Source organism: Podarcis gaigeae (genome assembly GCF_964106915.1).
Source record: "Podarcis gaigeae genome assembly, chromosome: 8".
Taxonomy (NCBI): Eukaryota; Metazoa; Chordata; class Lepidosauria; order Squamata; family Lacertidae; genus Podarcis; species Podarcis gaigeae.
Window position 1 is genome coordinate 55138209 of NC_139684.1, and position 23926 is coordinate 55162134.

Below are 23926 nucleotides of genomic sequence, written 5' to 3' on the forward strand. Positions count from 1 at the left end.
GGGACGAAGCTGTGTGAATATATACACTTCCACCCCCAGTGTGGATTTCCCTAGGATTCTACCCGTGTATTTCCACCCACATATCTTTCCAGAGAAACTCGTAAAATGTCAAGCATAATTCCACGAGAGGTGGGTCTCACTTCTCCTTTCGAGAGAAAAGGCGCCCACAGCTCAAATCCAAGCATTTGCGACGCGCGGCTAAAGCTTCAGTTTGCAGAAGTGAAACCAGACCGGCACATCTTTACTTCAGAAGAGGGGGATCTGGAATTTTGTTTGCTACTCAGTGCGGTGGACCAGGTCAGAGAAGGCAGGTTGGGGGAACTGCAGGGGAAAGGCCATAGCTCAGCCACAGAGCATCTGCTTTTCACACAGAGAGTCCCATGTTCAATCCCCAGATAGGACTGCTATCTGAAATCCTGGAGAGCCACTGCCAGTCCATGCAGGCAGTACTGAGCTAGATAGACTAATGGTCTAACTCTGTACAGGGCAGCTTCCTATGATTCCCGTTGCTAAACAAGAGGATGTCATCATATGTAGCAGGCTAAGCAGATATACCATACCTTTTAATAACATTTCATAGATGAAAATAGGGACATGCTTCATAATGCCCCTGTATTCATAACAACCATCGCTGCTGGAACTCCCGGATTATTATGAATTGCTAGATAAGGCTGAATAATCTACACTATCCTACACTGCAGTAGCACTGCATACATTTAAAAGCAATGGGTGAGTCCCCCCCTTCTGGTTAAAGAACAAAACAACAGTCCACCAGTATTGCTACCATATAGCAGTTCTGGTTGTCCAATGATTGGCTTTCAGCTAATTGATGGATTTGCTCATGTTTACATATTTCAGGCATAATAGAGGTTTTTGGAGTGCATTTTAAGGAACCTAAGAGGTACTGTATGCTTTTCTTTTTGAAGCTGGGTGCAAAAGCACCATGACTTAAGTGGTGAAAGACAGTAGACAAGGCTGGATCAGACCAAAGGCCCGTCTAGCCCAGAATCCAGTTCTCAGAGTGGCCAACCAGATGCCTATTGGAAGCCCACAAGCAAGACATGAACACACAAATGATGCAATGAAATATTTGTGAATGGGGCACAGATATTTAACTGACTGAATTTTGCAGCAGTAATGATGGAAGCAGCAAATGGCCCCTACTTCGATGCTTATTTCAAGAGAAGTCTGTTCACTGAAACATGAGCACATGTGAGAAAGTCTTTAAAAACCGTGCTGTCATATGCAGCCATTGGGGGTCCAAACTGTGACTTACTATTCATCAGGAAGCAGACCATCCTCACGGCTTATTTAAGAGTCAACTAGAAGCACCGTGTTAGTGAATAAGTTAGAAGCTGTCAGGTTTTTGAGCCACTGGGTCTCCTTTTGCTTTTTCAGTATAGTCTTTAAGTATATGCCCTCTTCCCTACACCCTCCACCTTCCTCCACATACCTTCATGCCTCACCCCCGGCCCTTCTTTACTAGTTTCCTGACCAGCTCCAGGGACCAGATAGAAGCCTGACCAGAGGATGGGGCATGAATGACAAGGCTGGATAGGAAGCTGTCTTGTACAGAGTCAGACCACTGGTCCCTGTAGCTCAGTATTGCCTACACTGAACAGCTTTCCAGGATTTTATAACAGGGCCATTCCCAGCCCTACCTGGAGTTGTCGGGGATTGAACCAGGGACCTTTTGCATGTAAAGCAGATACTGTATCCACTAGGCTAGAGCCCATTTGCAGGGAAGAAGGAGAATAAAGAGCTAAACACTCCTTCCCACCTGCCCATCTTCTTGCACAATGAGAATACCTCCCCCCATTCAATGTTCAGAAATGTTCCTTTGCTCCTGCCACCACAGGGGTCAAAACCATGCTTTCACATGCAGGCGGTCCCAGGCATCCCCATACCCAGTTTAAAAACCAAATAGCCAAAAACCAGATCTCTTCCCTCAGACCTTGGTGAGCTGATGCCATCAGGACTAGTCCTCCTGAACAGGGATAGAAGGATCCATCCATTTTGGTTCTCTCAGTTTCTCATTTTTCCAACTTTAAGTTCAGCTCTCCACACTTTTGCAGCAATTTGTAGGTGTGTTTAAAAACTCCCGAAAATTCTTTAGCATTTTAGTACAAATTTACCTAACAGATTTTCGCATGCAGTTTTGACTGATGTACAAATGTGTGCAAGCAATGTCTCCTAATATAATGCATTTCTGATTGATATTTTCACTTATATATTCATTTTTATGCACACTTTTGCCATGGCTATGCATTATTGTAAACACTGCTTGGCTGGAGAATTGCATTGTAAAATTCAGGTATGGATAGATTTCAAAGGATGTCGGTGTTTCGGTTCTCATTGTTTTGGAAAGTGTGAATGTGATAGATCTGGCTTTAAATGTGAACTGAATCCCCTACCCACATCTCTACTACTGAGCAAGTAGAGGGCAGTCCTTGTGTGCTCCAGCAAACCTGGAGATGTAGTTCCCAGCAGGAAACAGCAGGGGGAGTTGGAGGCCTTTGAGGAGAAGTGGAGAGAGTCAAATCTCACCTTTTCAGGTGCAAATTTTGGAGGAGAAGCAACTCCTGCCTGCCTATTGCCACAGACAGGAGGATGCACTTATGCAGCAGAGGCCAAGGCAGGGCCCTCCAGAGGTTATGGACTATGATTCTCAACATAGGAAGCTGCCTATGTAAAAACACCAACCCTGCAAACAAATTTTAATTGACACAATCAACCTAACTATAACTAAACCCAATGTTTTTTGTCCATTGGTCTCCTTCAGTGATCTATTATAAGCAATCTACACAATGTGTAACATATACAAAGAATGCACCAGTTCAATATTCTCCATACTTGGTTCATATTCATGATACAAAGTTGTTTTACATAACTGTTGCACCCTCCCTGTGGAAAACCCTCCTTTCACATGTCAAGGAGATAAAGAACTATATCACTTTCAGAAGACATCTGAAGGCAGCCCTCTATCGGGAAGTTTTTAATGTTTGATATTTTGCTCTATAAGACTCACTTTTTCCCTCCTAAAAAGTAAGGGGAAATGTGTGTGCGTCTTATGGAGTGAATGCAGGCTGCACAGCTATCCCAGAAGCCAGAACAGCAAGAGGGATCACTGCTTTTGCTGCGCAGCGATCCCTCTTGTTGTTCTCGCTTCTGAGATTCAGAATATTTTTTTCTTGTTTTCCTCCTCCAAAAACTAGGTGTGTCTTATGGTATGGTGCGTCTTATGGCCTGGTGTGTCTTGTGGAGCGAAAAATACGGTATGCTGTAAGCCGCCCAGAGTGGCTGGAGAAATCCATCCAGAGGGGCAGGGTATAAAAAATAAAATTATTATTGTTATTTTTTTATTGCATGGTACAGTATTCTATTTTGTCAAATTCTGATGTTCAGATCCCAACATGTTTGCAGGAGTTTTTTTGTCTGTTGGACTGGGGCATATTTCCTCTCTGTTATACTGACTCCAAGTGCTGGTCCATCTAGCTCAATATTGTACATTGACCCATGGAGACACTCCAAAATTTCAAACGGTACATTCCCAGCCCTCTCTGGAGATGCCAGGGACTGAACCTGGGACTTTCCTCTGTCTTCAATCCAGACAAAAAAACATTGGATCCGAAAATGATCCGCAACTAGAATTGAAGCTCTGGGGCTGGCAGGATTCTGGAGGACAGGTGGGAAAATGGTGGCTGCTACTGCTGTGCTACCCCACACACCAGCTGTTAGGCGGGGAGGCTGAGCAGCATAAACAAAGCCCCACTGCATCTCCAGTCTCTTCAGAGCTTCTTCAGCCCTCACTGATATCGTCTTTGGGCTCTAGGAAGGGTCTCCTCGCAAGCCACAAGGACTCTCCAGCTCTCTCCCATCATTTCCAGGTTTGAATTGGATTATTTAATTATTTTCTGGCGCCGTGCATACATGTGGTCGCATGCAAGTCAATTGCACATAAGTGACAGGGACGCCTGTATTCAAATGCACCCTCCTCCAGTGGTTGGAGGGAGAAATTAGCCATCTTGGCTGGTAGCCACTAAGAGCCTTATTTCCATGGCAGAGATCAGTTGAGGGTTCTCTGCTATCCCAAAACTCTGATCAGGGAAGAAATAGTGTTCTCCTCCCCTTCCCAACCTTACAATTCTCTCTCTTTTTTTTTTTTAGAATATTTTTTATTAAGGGTTTTTTAATTACAATATGAATAAACAAACAAAAATATTACATATCATGACATATTTTCTTATCTCCTTTGGACTTCCTCACATCTCCCGCTCCTACGTTCCAGATTATAGAAAATTTAACCAGCAATTTATCACCTTATCTCCATCCTTACTTCTAATTTTCAATATCATAACTCAAATTTTAGATACACTTATTCCACCTCTTAAAAATTTGAACTTAACCTAATTATTATCTAAAAATTTGTTTTCTTTAAATTTGCCTTCTTTTCATAATTCACTTCATCTATTTTGATGATGCCAAATTGTTTCTGATCAAGCATCCTGCTTAACATTCATACATTTTACAGTACTTTTGCAAATAAATCTTGATTTTTTTCCAATCTTCTTCTACCATCTCCTCTCCCAGGTCTCGGATTCTGCCAGTCATCTTGGCCAATTCCATGTAGTCTATCAGTTGCATCTGCCATTCTTCCAGAGTGGGTAAATCTTGAGTTTTCCAATGCTTAGCTACGAGTATCCTTGCTGCTGTTGTTGCGTACATAAAAAATGTCCGGTCCTTCTTTAACACCCCTTGGCCGACAATGCCCATAAGGAAGGCCTCTGGTTTCTTAAGAAAGGTATACTTAAATACCTTTTTCAGCTCATTATATATCATTTCCCAGAAAGCCTTCACTCTAGGGCAAGTCCACCAAAGGTGAAAGAACGTTCCTTCATTTTCCTTACATTTCCAACATTTGTTATCAGACAAGTGGTATATTTTTGCAAGTTTGACTGGGGTCATGTACCATCTATATATCATTTTCATTACATTTTCTTTCAAAGCGTTACATGCAGTAAAATTCAGTCCAGTAGTCCACAACTTTTCCCAGTCCTCAAACATAATATTATACCCAATGTCCTGTGCCCACTTTATCATGGCCGATTTAACCGTCTCATCTTGTGTGTTCCATTTTAACAGCAAGTTATACATTCTTGAGAGTATCTTAGTCTTAGGCTCTAACAGTTCTGTTTCTAACTTCGATTTTTCCACCTGGAAACCTAACTTTTTGTCAAGTTTAAAAACTTCTTTAATCTGAGCATAATGTAACCAATCTCGGACTTTGTCTTTCATTTTCTCCTGACTCTGCAGTTTCCAATTGTCTCCATCCTTTTCTAATATTTCCCAATACTTTGGCCATTTGGCCTCCATATTGAGTCTTTTCCGGGCCTTAGCTTCCAATGGTGAAAGCCACCTTGGAGTTTTATTTTCCAATAAGTCTTTGTATTTTATCCAGACATTAAACACTGCTTTTCTGACAATATGGTTCTTGGAAGCCTTATGAATCTTAACCTTGTCATACCATAAATATGCATGCCAGCCAAACGCATTGTCAAAACCTTCCAAATCTAATACATCAGTGTCTTCTAGAAGTAGCCAGTCTTTTAACCAGCAAAAAGCTGCTGATTCATAATACAACCTTAGATCTGGCAGGGCAAAGCCCCTTCTTTCTTTCGCATCGGTTAATATCTTAAACTTAATTCTGGGCTTTTTGCCCTGCCAGACAAATTTGGAGATGTCTCTCTGCCACTTCCAGAAACACTCTGTTTTATCCACAATCTGTAATGTTTGAAAAAAAACAGCATTTTTGGCAATACATTCATCTTTACCGCAGCGATTCGACCTAACAAGGAAAGTTTCAATCTTGTCCAACTTTCTAAGTCTCTCTTAATTTCTGACCAGCATTTCTCATAATTATCCTTGAATAGACTCAGGTTTTTTGATGTTATGTTTACCCCTAGGTATTTTACTTTTTTTACCACGTTTAACTCTGTCTCTTTCTGAAACCATTCTGACTCTGTAACTGTCAAATTTTTCCCCAATACCTTGGTTTTCTGCTTGTTTAATTTAAATCCCGCCACCCGACCAAACTCTTGGATCAGTTGTAATACTTTTTTCGTGCTAGATTCTGGCTTCTGTAAAGTCAAAACTAGGTCATCTGCAAATGCTTTAAGTTTATATTGTTTCACTCCGACCTGAATTCCTTCAACCATCCGGTTTCCTCTGATCATATTCAAGAGCACCTCCAGAACCGAAATAAATAATAGTGGGGAGATAGGGCAGCCTTGTCGTGTTCCTTTTTCAATTTTAAACTCTTCTGTAATCACATTGTTAACTATCAATTTAGCCTTCTGTTCTGAATAAATTGCCTCTATCCCATTTCCAAAACCCCGTCCCACTCCCATTCCTTCCAAATTTTTCTTCATAAATTTCCAAGAGATATTGTCAAAGGCCTTCTCCGCATCTATAAATATTAATACTGCTTTTGTGTTGATATTTGTTTGCAAGAGTTCCAAAATATCTATAATGTTCCTTGTGTTAGCAAATAAATGTCTACCTGGGAGAAAGCCTGCCTGGTCTTTATGAATTACTTCATTTAAAACTTTTTTAAATCTGCTTGCTAAGATATCTGCAAATATTTTGTAATCCACATTCAAAAGGGAGATGGGGCGGTAATTCTTAAGTTGTGTCTTTTCAGTTTCTAATTTTGGTATCAATGTGATAAACGCTTCTTTCCACGATTCCGGCGCCTTCTTCCCTTCCAAAATTTCATTACTAACCTCCATCAGTGGTTGTATCAGATAGTCTCTCAGTATCTTGTAGTACTTGGAGGTAAGCCCATCTGGCCCTGGAGATTTGCCCAATTGCATGTTCTGAATGGCTTGTTCAACCAACCTTACAATTCTCATCCTCTGCAAATAATTGGGATAGGCATTGAGATAGAGATGTATCCATTATGGGCAAATGTCTATAGATTCAGATGCTGTGTTGAAAATATTCTGGCTTTGGATTAATGTTTTCTAGGTACAGATGGTACAAAATCATTTTATCCTGGAGGTTTTTTTCTTTTCTTGGTATGCATGATATACCGTACTTTTTCGTGTATAAAACGAGGTTTATTTATTAAGAAATTATGCTTAAAATTTGAGGTCATCTTATACACAGATACTGCATAGGGGGACGAGGGATTGGTTGCTGCCACGACGTGAAGATTGCCATCAGCTACTTGGCGTGTTATTGGTGGCTGCGGGAAGGGCTGTTGTTGATTGGCTGTTGCTGTGGCACTAGGGTGGACATACGATGGGTGGCTTTTGCAACATGTGTGGGTGAGCGATTTTCGTCAATTCCCCCCCCAAAAAAAGCTGAACAAGTCTTGGCAATCCTTTCCCCCCAAAAAATCTGAACAACGGAGGGCAATCTCCCCCCATTTTCTTAATTTTGCATCCCCCCAAATAGGGGGTGTTTTATACACGGAGGCATGTTATACACAGAAAAATATGGTATATTTAAAGACAGTATGGGCTGTAGGTGGAGGAAGTCCTGAATGAAACTGGATGACACAATCGGAAGGAAAGGAGGATGGAAAAGGAAGTGAAAATACAGAGAAAATTGTGTGGGGTGAGGAACAGAGAGTTTGGGTGAACTGGATGAGTCCCAAACAGCTTGTGGTCCTACAGTAGGGGTGTGGGGGAACCTTTTTCAGGCTGAGGGTTCCGGCTGCATTCCGTTCTAAAGTGCAGGGGGGAAAGTGGGCAGAACAATAGGTGTGGGTGGCTCTTATTTGTTGCACAATAGGGTACATTCCAGCCAAGCAGAAGTCAGAGGATTCTCCTCCGCCACCCACCCACCCTCTTCATCCTCTGTGACATGATCACAGTTCCAAGCCAGGAGGGGGGAGCTGGGCACACTTGCTCCAGGCCTCAGAGGGCTAAGCTGACTGGGGGCCCCTGCCAGTGGCTGGCTGAAGTTACACTGTCCTGCCAAGAACAAGACTTGACCCCCGGGCCTCAGACAAACTCTGCATGAGCCTGGTTCCAAGGACACAGGCAAAAGCAATGGAAGAGAGTACAGAGCAGGGTTGATGAAGGATATGGTTTGGGGAGAGGAGGTGTGGCCTGGGGAGTGGGAGTGTCCTTTGAGGGATTCTCAAGAGCCAAACAGAGAAGCTTGGAGGGCCATATTTGCATACCCTGCGAGTGCCCCGGTAAAACCGGGACATCCCGTTTGTTCGCGTGAGAGCATGGTGGCAATTTTGGGCTGCGATCGCGTGCCACAATCTCTCCCCCCCCAAAAAAGCGCTTTTTCCAGAGCCACGATCTTGTGTCGTGCCCCAAAATGCAGATTTTTACATGCTGTGCTCTCATGTGAGAGCCCCTCCTCCAGTGCATATTTTGGGCTCTGTGATCACATGGGAGCACAGCAACAATGATACGCGTCCCAGTTTTGAGATTCAGTGTGTTGGAGGGTGTGCATTTGCCTCTACCCTAATTAGGGGTGTTCACAACCCTGAAGTCAGACCCCACAGCTTTGCACAAGCAAGGGACATTCTGCAATGTTGCAAAGGTTCCTGGGTAGTCTGTCCATACGATGCTGCCTTATGTGAAGTGACAGCATTGTTCCATCTTGTGCGCCACTGTATCTCATGAGACTGGAAGAGTTTCTCCATCAGGCCTGTGCTTTGGGCTGGGAGGATGCCTGACTAGGAGGTCCACAAGTGTTGCTCCCACTTTGCCATAAAAGGAGTAGTTAGAAGCAGAATAAATCACTTAAGCGGAAGGGTTTGCAATTGTTTTCGATATAGAGGGAGATGATGACGCATTAAACTGAAACATGCCATACTTTCTTTTGGTTTTGCTGATAAGAATCAATGTTACAGAGGAAGTCACTATCAAATGGAAGAACTCCGGCATTTGTGCAATTGTAAACAGGGGGCAGACTCTAAGGACAAGGGCTCAATAATGAAAGTAAAACACCGAAATGAATGATATTCATAATGCATATTATAATCCCAGCAAATTCCCCCCACTAAATTCCTTCCTGTGGGACTCAGTGCTCCCATCTAATCTACTCAGCAGCTGATGTGGAGGAAACTCCCTCTTATCCTAATCTTGCCTCCAAGCTTTCTTCTCACCCAGTCCTTAATCCAGGGCTGGAAAACCTCTTCCAGCTAAAAATTTTCCGATACAGGGCTCCCTTCAGATGTCTTCTAAAAGTCAGATTGTTGTTTATTTGTTTATTTCCTTGACATCTGATAGGAGGGCATTCCACAGGGTGGGCGCCACTACCAACAAGGCCCTCTGCCTGGTTCCCTGTAACCTCACTTCTTGCTGTGAGGGAACTGCCAGAAGGCCCTCGGAGCTGGACCTCAGTGTCTGGGCAGAACAATGGGAGTGGAGATGCTCTCTCAGGTATACTGGGCCGAGGCCATTTAGGGCTTTAAAGGTCAGCGCCAACACTTTGAATTGTGCTCACAAATGTACTGGGAGCCAATGTAGGTCTTTCAGGACCAGTGTTATATGGTCTTGGCAGCCACTCCCAGTCACCAGTCTAGCTAAAACAAACACCATTAGATGTACTGCTTGATAAGTGTTTAATGGTTTTGTATCTGAATTTGTTTAGAAACCAATAAAATTGTTAAAACGAAAACAAACAAAAAACTCTTGCTACTGCCTGATTTTAGTGCTTTGACTTTTTCCCTTGCTGCTTAAACAGTTGTTTTGATTTTTCAGTACCATTCCTTGTTCAATTTTAAACCACTTTAGGCATTTATAAAATTGAAAGGCACGGTGTAAATAAAGCAAAGTGATGACCCTACATTTGTAATCTGTTAGTGGTTCCGTAACAAGGTACTTTGGTTCACTTGGACGACCCTCTTTTTTTATTCCACCTCGCATTTGTGAAAGACGACACACTACATGGAATTAGAGTTTTATTTATTTACTTAAAGAAAATACAAAACACCATATAGAAAACCCAGAAAATACCCATTCTATGGATAAGGATAAAAAACTACTGTACACCTTGAGCTTGGCTAAATGACCTGGTTTTTGGTCTTGGGCGTTTAGTGCAAATTTCAACATACGTAATGCTTTCCCACTTCTCTCCCATACGTGAAATGGTAATTCCTATGTGCTAAGTACAATTGCCTTGGCACTGCTCCAGCTCTGCTTCCAACCAACTTGGCTTGAATGGCTAAGGAAGGAGCCGCTCTCTGTTCCCCTAGCAGAGGGATTTGGTGAGAAGTCCTGCCTCCCACTTTGAAGTGACCTGAGTTCATATTCCTGCATTATAAGGCCTCTCTCACTACCCTTGGGCAATGTGTTTGGTACATCCTGCTGCCCAAGAGCAGCTAATGTCACAGGTCCCACTCTTGTGGGGGAAGCTCACACCATCTGCCTTGCCTTAGAACATAGAAGTCAACTAGTAACATATTTGAGGGGACTAGCCTCTCTCCCCCCCCCCCCCAGTTTATGGGCATTGCCATTCATCTGATGTGTGTGCACTGCATCTTGTGACTGAACATGCAGGATGGGGCTGACTTGCTCCCCCTCTTTTATTCAGTGGCCTTGGTTAAAACCCTGGCGTGAAAGAAGCATTCTTAGACAAAGTCACAGGCAAGTTAAAGAACTTCCATGGCCAAGGTGTCGGACTGAGAGTCAGAGGAAGTGAAGAGCAAGCCTTGGACCAGTTCCTTAGGTGGTGTTCTGGGCCTAGTGCATGCCCACATAGCAGCAACAACAATGATAAGACACGTAAAAGTCCCCATGGAAGCCAAGAAGATGATGTGACTTCGGGGTCCAGCCAAAGCACTGGGAGAGAAGGCAACCTCAGGAGTGCTTGTGGTTGGCTGTGCTCTGCTTTTCCCGGTTTCGTTCTCCTGGTGAAAGCCTGACGTTGACAAAGTACCTGCTGATTTGCTAGAAGTGTGTATGTTTGCTTCAGCAGTTGGGAGCCCCACAGTTGACTGCCTTCTGGTACCTGTGCTGGAGCTGCTCAGAACTGGAGTCAGTTGTTCAGAGGAAGCTGGGGGAGTGGCAGATGCTGTGGTCGGCTTCGTGCCTTTTGCCGTGGAATCTGCAATAATAAAATTGCTTCTGGGGGAGGTGGATGGAGATGCCACCAAATCATGAGTTGATCCAGGAAACTCTTCCAGGCCTTTCCCAACAGTTGTGAGACTCCCCTCATATCTCTTTGATCCAACAGAGGTTTGGAAAACCATAGTGCCACTTGCAAGGGTTTGGGGATGAAGGGTCGTTCCAGTCACCATCACTGCTGGTTTGGGAGTGTAAGTAGCTGTGCTAAATGTGACAGTGGTGTCAGGTGGACCCGCAGGGTGAACTGATATGGAGACAGTATCGCCCACTTGTTTGTCAAACCCAGCTGTCACTTCTGTAGGAGCGTTCATTGCATCCAGCTGCCTCATAGCCTCCTGCACCCAGACTTCCTCTGGTCTTGCACAGAATTTCCGATTCATCTTAGTGATCAATCTGGACAGAGATGGGAAACAACAGTTAAAAGGGACATGATCCAGCTCAGTTAAGCGGTTTTAAAACTCAGTGATCATCAACAGGACAGATTTAAGCACATCCTTTAGCATTGCTTAGTTAAGATATTCTTAAATATCTTTCCACATCCATTTCCATTTAACAAAAAATGGCCTTGCAAATATTCATCAACATTGTGTTGCAGAGTAGCAGAAATAAACCAAAGAGTTGCAGTGAAGCTTGGCACCCTGTCACCTCTGCACCCTAAGAAGCCTGCTTTACTGTTCCCTCTCCTTCCCTCTCTTCCCTCTGTGGTCTCAGCTTGTGTCGTGTTTTATATTATATACTGTATGAGGTGGAGCCCTGTCTTCTCATTGCTAATGTCTGGGGCACCATGCAAATTGATAGTACTATATATAATATAGTCATAGTAATAAATGAATTTACACACTCACCCTATAGAAGTCAGGGAGGGAAGGGTCACACAAAAGACAGCATCACTACAGCCATTGCTTTTAGCCATAATAACAACATCAATGTTTTTTAAGCCTGTTCCCACCCTTTTTTGTTCCTGAAATCAGTTTAATCATTTATGACCTCCTTAAAGAGCTTTGGATAGGTAGAAAGAAAACTGGAAGACACACGTCTCCTGTGACAACTGCATTTAACTTCCATCTCTTCTGATGAGAAGAAAACTGGATTGTATAATAACTGGCATAGCATTAACGGCACAAGGAACTTACATCACTGAAGTCTTCGTCCCACATGTCATTTTCGTATAATTTTGAAGTTTGGTCTGTTGAATCGGCTTGGATAAGTGTTGAATGCATTCGTTTGCACAGCCTTTTCTTACTTCCGGTTGTCCTGCAGCAAGAAAACAGCACATTGATCACTGCGTGTTTATTTGTATGCCACTTTCCCAGAAAACTGTGCCCCAAAAGGCTCACAACATATCAAACGAACAATAAGCATTACTGTTCAAAAACATTAGAACGGTTTGTAAGTCACAATGTCAATAAATAGAAAAAAGGCATCAGTCCATACAACGTTGTGCAAAACAATACAAATGAGCAAACCTAATTTAACAGCATAGACTAAAGAACACTGTATGCAAATAAGCAAGCCTAATAAAATGCCTGATACTAAATAGAAGAGAAAATAAACAAATACAAAATAGAACATAGGAAAAGCCCTGCTGGATCAAGTCAAAGCCGGTCAATCTAGTCCAGCATCCTGTTGTCACAGCGGCCAGATAAAACCTATGAGAAGCCCAAAATCAGGATCTGATTGCAACAACACTCTCCCAACTAGTAGCATGCCAAACTTGGAGTCTGATTCAGAGTATCAAGTATGTGTAGTTATTGCCATTAAGCCCAGGGACTTAGCTGTGGCAAGGCAGGAAAAGACAGCCGGGACCTGGCATGCACCCCTCTCTCCAGGGCCTTGCCTTGTCCCAGATAAATCACTTGGTCTTTGGGGAACAGGGGGAGGCAGCAGTGAGCACCTTATGAGACTTTTGCAAACATCTGCACTGATTTGAATTGCTACCAAGCAGCCACTGGGCTATATCTGAGATGCTGGTACTGGTAATCTATACAGCTTGGGACCAGGATACCTAAAATATCATCTTGCTGTGCATTTACCTAACAAATCACTGCACTCATACCAGGGACCATAACCAACAGCAGCTCATCAAGAGGTCCATTCTGCATGATGTCAGAATCAGGCCTTTACGCTGTGGAACAGACTCCCATTACATATCAGCCACTTGCCGTCTCTATTGTCATTCTAACCCCTATTGAAGATCTTCCCTTTACAACAAGCCTTTTCAATAGAGATTTTATCCCACTCTGAATCAGTAATGGAAGTGTTTTTATGTACATTTTTATTGTTGATGCTTTCATTGTTAAATTGCTTTTGAATACTTTATATATTATATTTATACCCCCCCTTTCCTGAAATAACTCAAGGTGGTGTACCTGGCTCTCCCCCTCCTCATTTTATTCTTACAACAACCCTGTGAGGTAGGTTAGGCTCAGATGCAGCAACTGGTCACCCAGTGCATTTCATGGTTAAACCCTGGCCTCCCAGGTCCTGGTCAGACACTCTAACCACTATGCAACACTGGCTGTCATGGGATTTATAAATAAAATGAATGAATGAATGTTTTCAAAGGCTCCACTGCTTTCAGGGCAGGATGCTCACACATCTGTGTGGTCTATTGCTTAAAGTTCTAGCATGCTTAAGTCAGCTGTAGTAGTAAACTATGGCCTGATCAAACTAGAAAGTGAAGGAGGAAATCAGTGTGGATGGCAAGAGAACATTTTTACTGTTAATTTTAACCTTTTAGCTCATTTTTAGTTTCATTGCATTGAGTCTCTTGTACACTGCTTAGAGGCAACTGTTGTTAAGTGTTATACAAATTGTCAGAACGATAAATAAAGTTTAGGAAGCACACAAGCCCAAGGCTTCAGATGGCCAGACTATACTTTGCTATGACACATTTCCAATTTCAAACCAGAGAACGATTATATAAAATCGTTTCCATATTCAAAACAACTGCAGGTTGCACAACTCTCTTGAATTCTTGTTGCAGAAAATGTGCCTTGAATTCTGGTTGCATTAGGAAAAAGGATCATGTGAGAAAGATTTGCCAGCATAGACTGTGATTGCCCAACTCTTTCCTCTTTGATGAGCAATCTCATTATTTTATTTTTGAAACCGAGCAGCTGTGCCTGTTAACACCACTGAGCCAACCCAAATGTCAGGCTAACAAAAGAAATGGCCGTGACTTCCGAGATACACATCAGCAGCTAACCTAGCAGAGGACTCTTGTGCCCCTATGGAGCAGAAGCAGGAAACTGTGCTTGCTATTTCTGTGATATTTAGAGGCACCTGGCTGAGGTCTGCCCTGTTCATAGACTCTCTGTGAGAGTAGAGCAGGCATCGTGAAGTGTCCCCGGATTCATTGAAAAAAATCTGGTAACCTTATCATAGTGCTCAATTCAACCTTTTCCTCTCTCAGGGCAAACTGGGAGGAAATGATTCTGCAGATTTGCAGATGATTTATTGCATCACATAAAGAGCTGGAAGGGAGCTTAGAGACAGAGCCAGCCTTATGATTAGGCAAATTGAGGCAGCTGCCTTAGGTGGAGGTGGAATCTTGAGACAGCAAATCCTGCCCCTGTGCCTGCCTACTGCCACACCGTGCTGCCCGCTGCTGCAGAAACAAGAAGCAGAAGGCAAGGGATTCTGAGCTCCTGCCGCTGCTTCTCCAGTGTCTCTGGCAGTGGGGATGGGAGACACTCAGGGTGGTGCTGGAGTACCACAGTGTCTCAAGGCAGTGTCTATAATGCAGAATGCAGCCCCCCTCCAGCCTCTTCTTAACCTTCTTCCAATTTTGTGGGTACCCAAGTGTCCCCTCAGCACCCTTATCATTGTACAATTCACATAGAAACAAACCTACCAGGAAGTCATTCTAGGACATTGTCACAAGTTGTCACCCATACAAGGTCCCCACATTTTAGCTACCTATCACTTTCAGTTTTTCTTCTGGAAACAAACAAACAAACAAACAAACAAACAAACAAACCACCACCTGAGGCAGAAAATGTCCCTGAAATGCATCAAATTTTGCCATTAGGGTGTTTTCATTACCCCAAACAATGTTAACATGTTTTCATAGTAAAATGTTCAGGGACAGGTCCTCAAAGAGCACTGAGGTCAAACAAGCTTGACAAAGGAATAAACTAACTTTGCAGTCACATCTCCAAGGACCCATTGTTGCCTAGGACATACCTTTGGTGAAACTGTTTTCACCCATTTTACAGAAAGCAAGGCAGCTTATGGCTGCAGAGTGTCAACAGGTTGGCACACACAGGGAGATAAAAGGTAAGATTGCCCAGCACAGACACATTTTCAATGGAATTCTGAGGCAAGAACAGCCACCCCTAATCCGCTTCAAGAATTAGTAGTACAGATCTAAGAGCTGGCACTCACTGTGAGATCAGGGTTGCCGGTTTTTCAACCATGTCCTGGATTGCAGCTGACAGCAGCTTGGTTTTTAGCCATTGATTAGCAACATTTATCCTGCTGCAGGAGATGCACCCCCCTCCTGCACCTTAAGCCACCATAAAATGGGGTTAGTTGGAGAAATTGCATCCCTCTGTGACTAGGAGAGTGGATTCATGCACCCTAGGTTATGATGTCCTCTGGAGGGGCAGCATTCCTGTTGAGATACAACAGGCAACTGATATCTGTATTCTCCAGAAACAATTGAAGGTATTTTTTGTTTCAACAGGCTTCTCCAGCTGGATGAAGACGAATCTGCCTTAGGTGTTCATTCTGTGCTGTTTTTAAATATATACCGTACTCAGCTGTTTTCCTACTGCTTACAATATTCTCTTAGCTGTTTTTAAGAATGTGGCTGCAAATCATCTTGGGAGAGAGCTACACAAAGTGATTCACAGATTATGAAATAATAACAGCAATAAGCTGAACATGTTCATCTGGAACAGTGCAGGTATTGTCACAAGGCAGAGGTTGAAAGGAAGAGCAGGACTGTTTGCCATCTGGAGGCTGGGTGCTTTATCAGGGTCTTTGTCTGTAGCTCCTGGACTGGCCAGGTAGGACTGAGCTTCTGGGTTATCGTTTAATCTGGAATATACACCTCTCAGAAAGAGTTTCAGCTACTTGGGAAATACCCACCTATGGCTCTGGAGAATTGCACAAGGGGAGATAGGCAAGAACAGCGAAGATTGCCCCACCTTGATCTTGGGAGATACTGTATTGCTTTAACCTAAATGCAAACTGGGTGTAGGATGCTAATTTCCCCACAACACAAAGTGCCTGCAGTGGGATTTTGAATAGCTGGAGGCATGAATATTCTGCAGATTCACCCTTGTGGAATCTGGCCTCTGCCTTCAAGGGATTTACTCAGCAATCAGTGATCCCAGCTAGATTTGGCTTTTGCACAACAGTTGTTTAGGGCCCCATTCAAGGACGACTGTGTGATATCCAGCCCATATGGAATGGATAATTTATTGTTATTTATATAATGCTCACAGAAGCGCTTAAACAACAGCTCTCGGAGGAGATCACAATCTAAACGGGTGAAAGCACAGGGAAAAAGCGAAACTGAGCCCCTCCTTTTTAAAATTAGCATGCCAACCCAAGAGAATATACACAGAGCGCTGCTGGATCCAGCCGGTGGCCCACATCCTGTTCTCACAGTGGCCAACCAGATGCCTGTGGGAAACCCACAACCCCAAACACAAGAGCATGTGCCACTCCTGTGGCTTCCAGCAACTGGTATTCAAAAGCATTGATGCCTCTGACCACGGAGGCAGAGCACAGCCATCATGCCTAGTAGCCAGTGATAGTGCTTTATCCACCATGAATTTATCCACCAATCCTCTTGGACAATTGGACACACTAGGTGCATTTAAGGACTTAAATGACAGGCAATGTCAGCGACAATATGTACATAAATGAGATGAACTCAATTTCCATACTCAAACTGCCCAAACCGTATCAAAACAGAGGGATGCCCAAAAAATGCCCAAGAGTGCTTTTTTTTTTTACCAGCTCTAGATGGTATGCCAACTGAAACCATTCCTGGACCACACAGCCTGACCATACAGTGGTCCGTGCACTGGTAGCCTCAAGACTTGATTCCTGCAGTGGCCAGGCTGCTTGCAGGAGCAGACTGCAGGCAACAGTTCAAAGGTTCTTGTGTTAATCCACAAAGCCCTGGGCCTGAAACACCTGAAAAATTGTCTGTTCCCTTGTGTGTCCCCTCAATCACTGAGATCATCTGATGGGGCACTTTGGATGGATCTCCATGCCTTGAAGTTTGGTTGGCCATTAGAAGGGACTGAGTATTTAGTGTGGAAGGCCCTGCCCTGTGGAACTTTCTTTGGCAGCAATAATCCCTGCCTTCTTTCGGTCTTCTTTTCTACTCTTTAGGCAAGCCTTTGCAATATGAGCTTCCCTTTCTAACCAATCTACTGTCAGAGACTGGCTGGTTGATGAAGAGCAGTAGGAGTCGCCAGCCCAAAAATCCCCAGGGATGACACAGAGGAAGAAGACTTAGACCCACGACATTGGTGGTGGGACACTGAGGACAGGTCTGAGGAGGGGACAAGCTGATAGGTGGTAGAAGCAGCTGGCTTGAGTGAACACAGGAAGTCTTCATTTTGACATTTGTGGGTGGTACTGCCTGTCTGACAGCCCTGGCATCTACTGATGTTTTAAATTAAGTTTTACAGGCAATTTTATTACATTTTGTTTGTTCGGTAAGCCACCTTGATACGCTTGAAAATTGTGTTTTGTAAATATTTAAATAAAAAAATCCATTTGAATAACAATATCCTAGGAAACCCCCCCAACACACACATTTGAAAAAAGTTGGGTTCTTTAAACTATATTTTTATCCAGAAAATTATCGTGTTTTACAAGCAGCAGAGTAAAAAAAAAGAACCAACATAATTGTGACACCAACTGGCACGCTGAAGTGCCAGCAGAGACAAATATTATCTTATCTGGGCCCTGGAAAGATGTGTTTATCCCTGGACAAGTCCCTTCCCCACAAAGGCGCCAGCTGGGTTTCCTGAGCACACCTAAAATAAACTCAGCCAGCATCTTTAGCCAGTTAGGAGGAGAAGAGGAGTTGAGCAGCGAGCCTGATGGAAGTGAGGAGGAAAGTAGGGGGGAGGGGGGAGGACAAAGGGCTCAGCTTAGCTCCCCTCCTTGAATTGCAACAGCAAGGCCTTGCAGAATTTGAAAGAGCCTGGGGATCTGACCTCAAGGGGTGCCTCTGCATTCCAAAGAACAAGAGAGGAGAAATTGGATTCACTGTAATGGGCATAAGAGGGACACCCCCTTTCTCTGCCTAGCCTGACCCTTGGCTACAGCTGAATAAAATGTGGGGAGGGGAGTGCCCTGTCCTAGCTGGGTCCTGAGCTGCAGAGGAACATCCATATAAACAGAGCTGCCATGGACGCAGAGACCAGCAACACCCAAGGCCAGTCCAAGGTCCAGTCCCAGGTAAACAGTGGTTCAAGCAAGGGCTCAGGAAAGATGCGAGTCGAGGGACAGGCCAAGGTCTCATTCCATGCAGGTAGACGACCAGGTACAAGGCAAAAAGCAGCTCTTCCCACCTGATGCTGGGGCTTTTCAGCTGGAGCTTGCTGGAACCACACCCAGGAGAATCCCATTAGTTGTTGTCAAAGGGGAAGTCTCCACGGGATGCCAACCTAGCACCCTTGTCCCGGAGTCCTAACTTGTCCTTGTCCACAGATCTCGTTGGGTCCTGGACTTCACTAAGTAGTGGGAGCTCCACATTGGCCTCTGATTGTGGACTCCTCCAGATGAGGCATGACAGGCAGGAATGTGGATGGTTGAGCAATGCTGGTTCGGATTAATTGCCTGTTCTTAATCCTTCCCAGCCCAAGACAAATCCCTGCTGTTCTCTGTGAGAAGTAGCATCCTGCAGTGGCGGCGATGGCAGAAAGAACTCATCAATAAAGGCTGCCAATTGTTTTTCACTATTAAAAGTTATATTTTGATGCAGGGTGGGGAACAGAGACCAAACCCATATTTCAAAACTTTTAATTTTGCTAAGTTTTTTATTTATTTTGCAAGAGATGCCTCGCTCAATATGCACAGAGTAACCAAGACCTGACAGCTGGCATCGTTTGCTGGCGAACTCAAGTGTTTTTGATGAAAGCATCTTTCACTCATTTGCGTCTGCTTCACACAGTCACACACAGCAGCAAACAAATAGGCTGAATAACCAGTCCGAGGTCCAATCCCAACTTACAATGTCCCTGAAAATCCATGTTTCTGCAAATACACATACGGTCAAATATGCACACAAATACTTTTAAGATATGCACTAGAAAGCATGAGGCTCCTTCATCCCAGTTCATGCAGACAAATGGTAGCATAGCAGACACTTTAAATTAAATCACACTGAGGACTCTTTGCTATTCAGCATCCTGATCTGCTTGCACAAAGCTTACACGGAGGCTAGACTATGTATTGAGTATTTGTTAACAAATATTATTATGGGGCAGTTACAGAACAATGAGCATTCATTCGAATTGGCGTGGGGTGGTGGTGCTGACATGTCTTCCCATTTATCTTTAGTTCACCCCACACTTTTCAGTACAGGTCCCTGTTACTCTCCTGTCACTTTCCTAAGCACTAAAAGTCGGGGGGGGGGGCTTTTTATTTCATTTTAAGAAAGTGGGTTTGTTGTGCAGAATGGTGACATTCTGGAGGCACCATTCTTCATCCTGTGGTTTTGGCTAGCCTACCACAAAGCACAGTGGGTGAGTTCTGGTGGCATCTTAAAAGCCATTGAATAAAGTCTCAAGGGTGCTAGATGTGAACAGCTGCCCTCAGGGGGAAGCCTCACCATGTGGCTACACTTAGAATCATAGAGTTGGAAGGGACCCCCAAGGGTCTTCTAGATCAACCCCACTTCAAAAAGGACCCATCCTACCAAATGGTCCGGTGAATCAGGGTCTCTGATAGATTATCTGCTCTGTTATTATTCATCAGAGTGGTTTAATAATCAATCCCTCTTCCCAGGAAACTCTGGGAATGGTAGCTCTGTGAAGGGAATAGTGGTCTCCTAAAAACTCTCAGCACCCTTAACAAACTACAGCTCCCATAATTCTTTGGTGGAAGCCATGCCTGGTTAAAGTGGTATCATTGCAGTTGAAATGTACTATGTTGTGAATGCAGCCTTCATCTGGTTTGTGTCCCTTGAACACAAGTGGACCAGCAAGTCTGTTCCATCTTATAACCATGTGGATATTTTAAGCAATTTTCACATACACACACTTAATTTTAATTTATTTTTTATTTATTCAATTTCTATACTGCCCTTCCTCCCAAAGGAGCCCAGAGTGACAAACAACAATAAAGCAATAAAAACACCTTAATAACATCTTTTTAAAAACTCCAATACAGATACTGTACCTTTCAAGCAGCTAGAAATGCTTTTTGAACAGAAAGGCAAAAAGAGCTAGAAAGCCCCCAAACCACATTGTAAAGAAATGAAACTAAAACCAGGATGTTAGCACAAATGAACCACAACCTGAGAAGTTCACATATATGCAATTCAATCTAGACATGTGATCCAATGTGAGCCATAGGATGAAGACCAGAGAGGTTTGCTTCCAGTTCTGGAGCAAACCAAAATCCTCTCCCATTCCTAACTACAATTCCCATCAGCCTCAGTCAGCTGGGCTCTCAGATGCTGGAGTTAACAGTACCATGGCTGCAGCTCCTGGAAAGTGTAATACAAAACACCTGTAAGGAAACAGGCTGTCAAAAGCTGCTCTTACTCCTACATTACAGGGTAAGGGAAGCTGAGCCCTCTCCCCTTCCCCCACCAGGGCTCCTCTTGCTACATCAGCTCAGGCACTTTTCTCCTCAGTCCAGCCATTTCCAGAATCAGAGGTGGCTGTGAGAAAAGCACCTGAGGCGATGGAACAAAGGGTGCAAAGGTGTGAGAGAGAGTTCAGCACCCCTCACCCAAGCACCTCTTCCTATGCTAAAATCAAAATGCTTGGTGTTTGCAGACGTTCATGCACTTTTAAATTACTGTATTTTTCGCTCTATAAGACACACCAGACCACAAGACACACCTAGTTTTTGGAGGAGGAAAACAAGAAAAAATATATTCTGAATCTCAGAAGCCAGAACAGCAAGAGGGATTGCTGCGCAGTGAAAGCAGCAATCCCTCTTGCTGTTCTGGCTTCTGGGATAGCTGCACAGCCTGCATTCACTCCATAAGACGCACACACATTTCCCCTTACTTTTTAGGAGGGAAAAAGTGAGTCTTATAGAGCAAAGAATACGGTATGTCCCTCTGAGATGGGGGCTAATGGATGAACAATGAAAGGGGATCTGGCAAGTTCCAAACAGACCAAAAGAAAAAACACCAACCATCCATTACTCAATGGTTTGGAGATCGCATTGCCCTTTCTACATCTGAGCATATACCTTTATAATCATTAGTCTCATTTGGATATCATTGGGATTAATGGATTTTTCTTATTATTAATGTGAGCTAACAATGTCCCCCCCACCTTTTTAATTTACAAAATCTAGCATCCCACCCATCACCTTGACATAAGAACATAAGAGCATCAGACAAGTTTGCTGGATCAGGCCAATGACCCACCTCTCCACACAGTGACCAATCAGATCCTTGTTGGAAGTCTGCAAACTGGACATGACTGCAACAGCACTCTGCTCACCTGAGATTCCCAGGAACTAATGTTCAGAAGCATGAGGCCTCTGGGGTAGAGCTTAACCATCATGTCTAGTAGCCATTAATAGCCTTGCCCTCCATGAATTTTTTAAAGCCACCCAAGTTGGGAGCCATCATTGTCTCCATAGCTTAAATATGCTGTGGTTGAAGAAGGAATTTCTTTTGTTTATCCTGAATCTCCCAACATTCAGCTTAATTGTACATCCACCAGTTCTAGCATTATGAGAGAGGGATGAAAACTTTTCTCTGTGCACCTTCAAAGTGCCATGTTATAAACTTCTATCATGTTGCCCATCGCTTGCCTTTTCTCTAAGCTAAAAAGACTCAAACCCTTGTGCTTGAATGGAGTGGGGTGAACATAGCTGAGCCCACTGCATCTCCTTTCCCCCGGCCCGTTTGGAAATACAATAGAGAAAAGGTGCCATGTTGCCTACACAGTTAGAGAAAGGGAAACAGAAACAAAACACACTCAGGCACCCTTCGCCTAGATGGCTGGCAAGTGCAAAAGCAGTGGGGTGACTCACAAGTGTATGGCCCTGTCTAATAATTAAGAAATCGATCTGCTGGTGGTTCAGTTACCATGGTCCCAAGCACCTTAAAGGTAACTCAGGATTGCCACCTTTTTAATTGCCATTGCTCCTGTGCCTTAAAAAGCAAATTCAACAGAAATTCAGCAGGTGGCAATTTTCCTGATAGGGAAATAAGAAGAGGTGGTGTGAAAGTTTCAGCAGTGGACCACTGTTAAAGAGAGAGGAGCAATGCTGGGGGCGGGGAAGGGTGGTAGTGACCCTTCCCCATGTTGCCCTGCAACTCCCATCAGCAGCTCCCAAACACCTGGAAGGCAGCAGGTTGGCAAGAGCTGCCAGTGCTTCTCAACACAGGCTGGAGCCCCTCATCACTGTTATATTATTATTATTATTATTATTATTATTATTATTATTATTATTATTATTCATTGTTATCATGTATTCTTATATCATTCTTGTTTTGAAAACATTCTAAAAACATTCGACTTTAAGTGAGCCTACCCAGATGTTTAGAAAGTTGAGCTTCTGCGAGTTTTAATCTGTCTTTAGTCTACTGTTATACTGACTTTTCAAAAGTCTTAAATCACTGTTGTTAATTTTTCTTATTGATAATTTAATTATTCTATCTTTTTTTGAAAACTATTTTGAGCTTTCTTTGTTTCTTTTACAATCAAGCAGCGTATAAATTTTATGCAATAAAATAGATATCACTTTGGGGGCATAACAACAACAACAACGGTTTATTTGTATATCCCTTTTTGGCCCCTCAATGTGCTGGACAGAAGATTAATACATAACACACCCACACAAGCAACAGAGTGCGCAGTCACTCAAAGCCAGGTAAAAGAGCAAATCACCAAATGCCCCTCTCCAATCACTGTCCTGTTCTACCCAACTATTAGGGCGGCTTTTACAGTTTTATTTTACAAAACAAAGCAACGGGTCCATTGAATAAGAAGAAAAGGAAGCTCAGCACCAAACAACCAGCCAATCGATTAAAAGCAGCCGATCTAAAACGTGTTTTGGTAAACCGCTGGAGGCTTTTCCTTACGATCAAGCGGAATACACATTTCATGAACTGAATAACCAACAGATAAAACGGATCCCGTGTGAGCAGTGAAAAAGCCACCCTCTTGCCCACTTCCTCGAGAGGAAACCCCCATGTGTTCCATGGGACGCCCTGCCCAGGTCGCTTTCTCCCCGTAGGGGTCTCACCTGCCGCCTGGACGTGCCACGTCGAGGCGATGGCCGCTGCCGCCACCACGCAGCCCAGCGCCACCAGCAGAGGGTCCCGCATGCTCCTGCCCCGGCGGCTGAGGCGGGCGCTCCTAAGCCCGATGGGCACCTCGCAGAACCCGCAGCAGCAGCGCCATTCCCTGATTCTGCGCCTCCTTCCTCCTTTCCCTCCCCCTCTCCTCCCTTCCCGAGGGCGGCACGCCTCCCTTGGCAGCCCAAGTCCGACCTCTGGGAAAATCCAGGCGATTCTCTCGGGGATGGTTGGTTGGGTTGGCGGCAGCAACGGGCAGTCACGCTCCCTGCTTGGCCCCTCGCCACCTCTTCGGGGTTTGCCCCGGTACTTTTTGCAAAGACGTGTCCAAGTTAGGGGCGCGCGCGACAGAAAC

At 44.0% G+C, this 23926-nt stretch overlaps 1 protein-coding gene across 1 annotated transcript; it reads right to left on the reverse strand.

Annotated features, from left to right (window-relative positions):
• Window positions 1-10222: 10222 nt before the first annotated feature.
• Window positions 10223-23695, reverse strand: LOC310850258 (uncharacterized protein). The gene is made up of 3 exons (XM_083751501.1): window positions 23520-23695; window positions 12230-12350; window positions 10223-11489 (listed from the first exon to the last, which is right to left on the reverse strand). The coding sequence occupies exons 1-3, from the start codon at window positions 23599-23601 to the stop codon at window positions 10622-10624; spliced, it is 1071 nt and encodes a 356-aa protein (XP_083607627.1). The 5' UTR covers window positions 23602-23695; the 3' UTR covers window positions 10223-10621.
• Window positions 23696-23926: the final 231 nt, after the last annotated feature.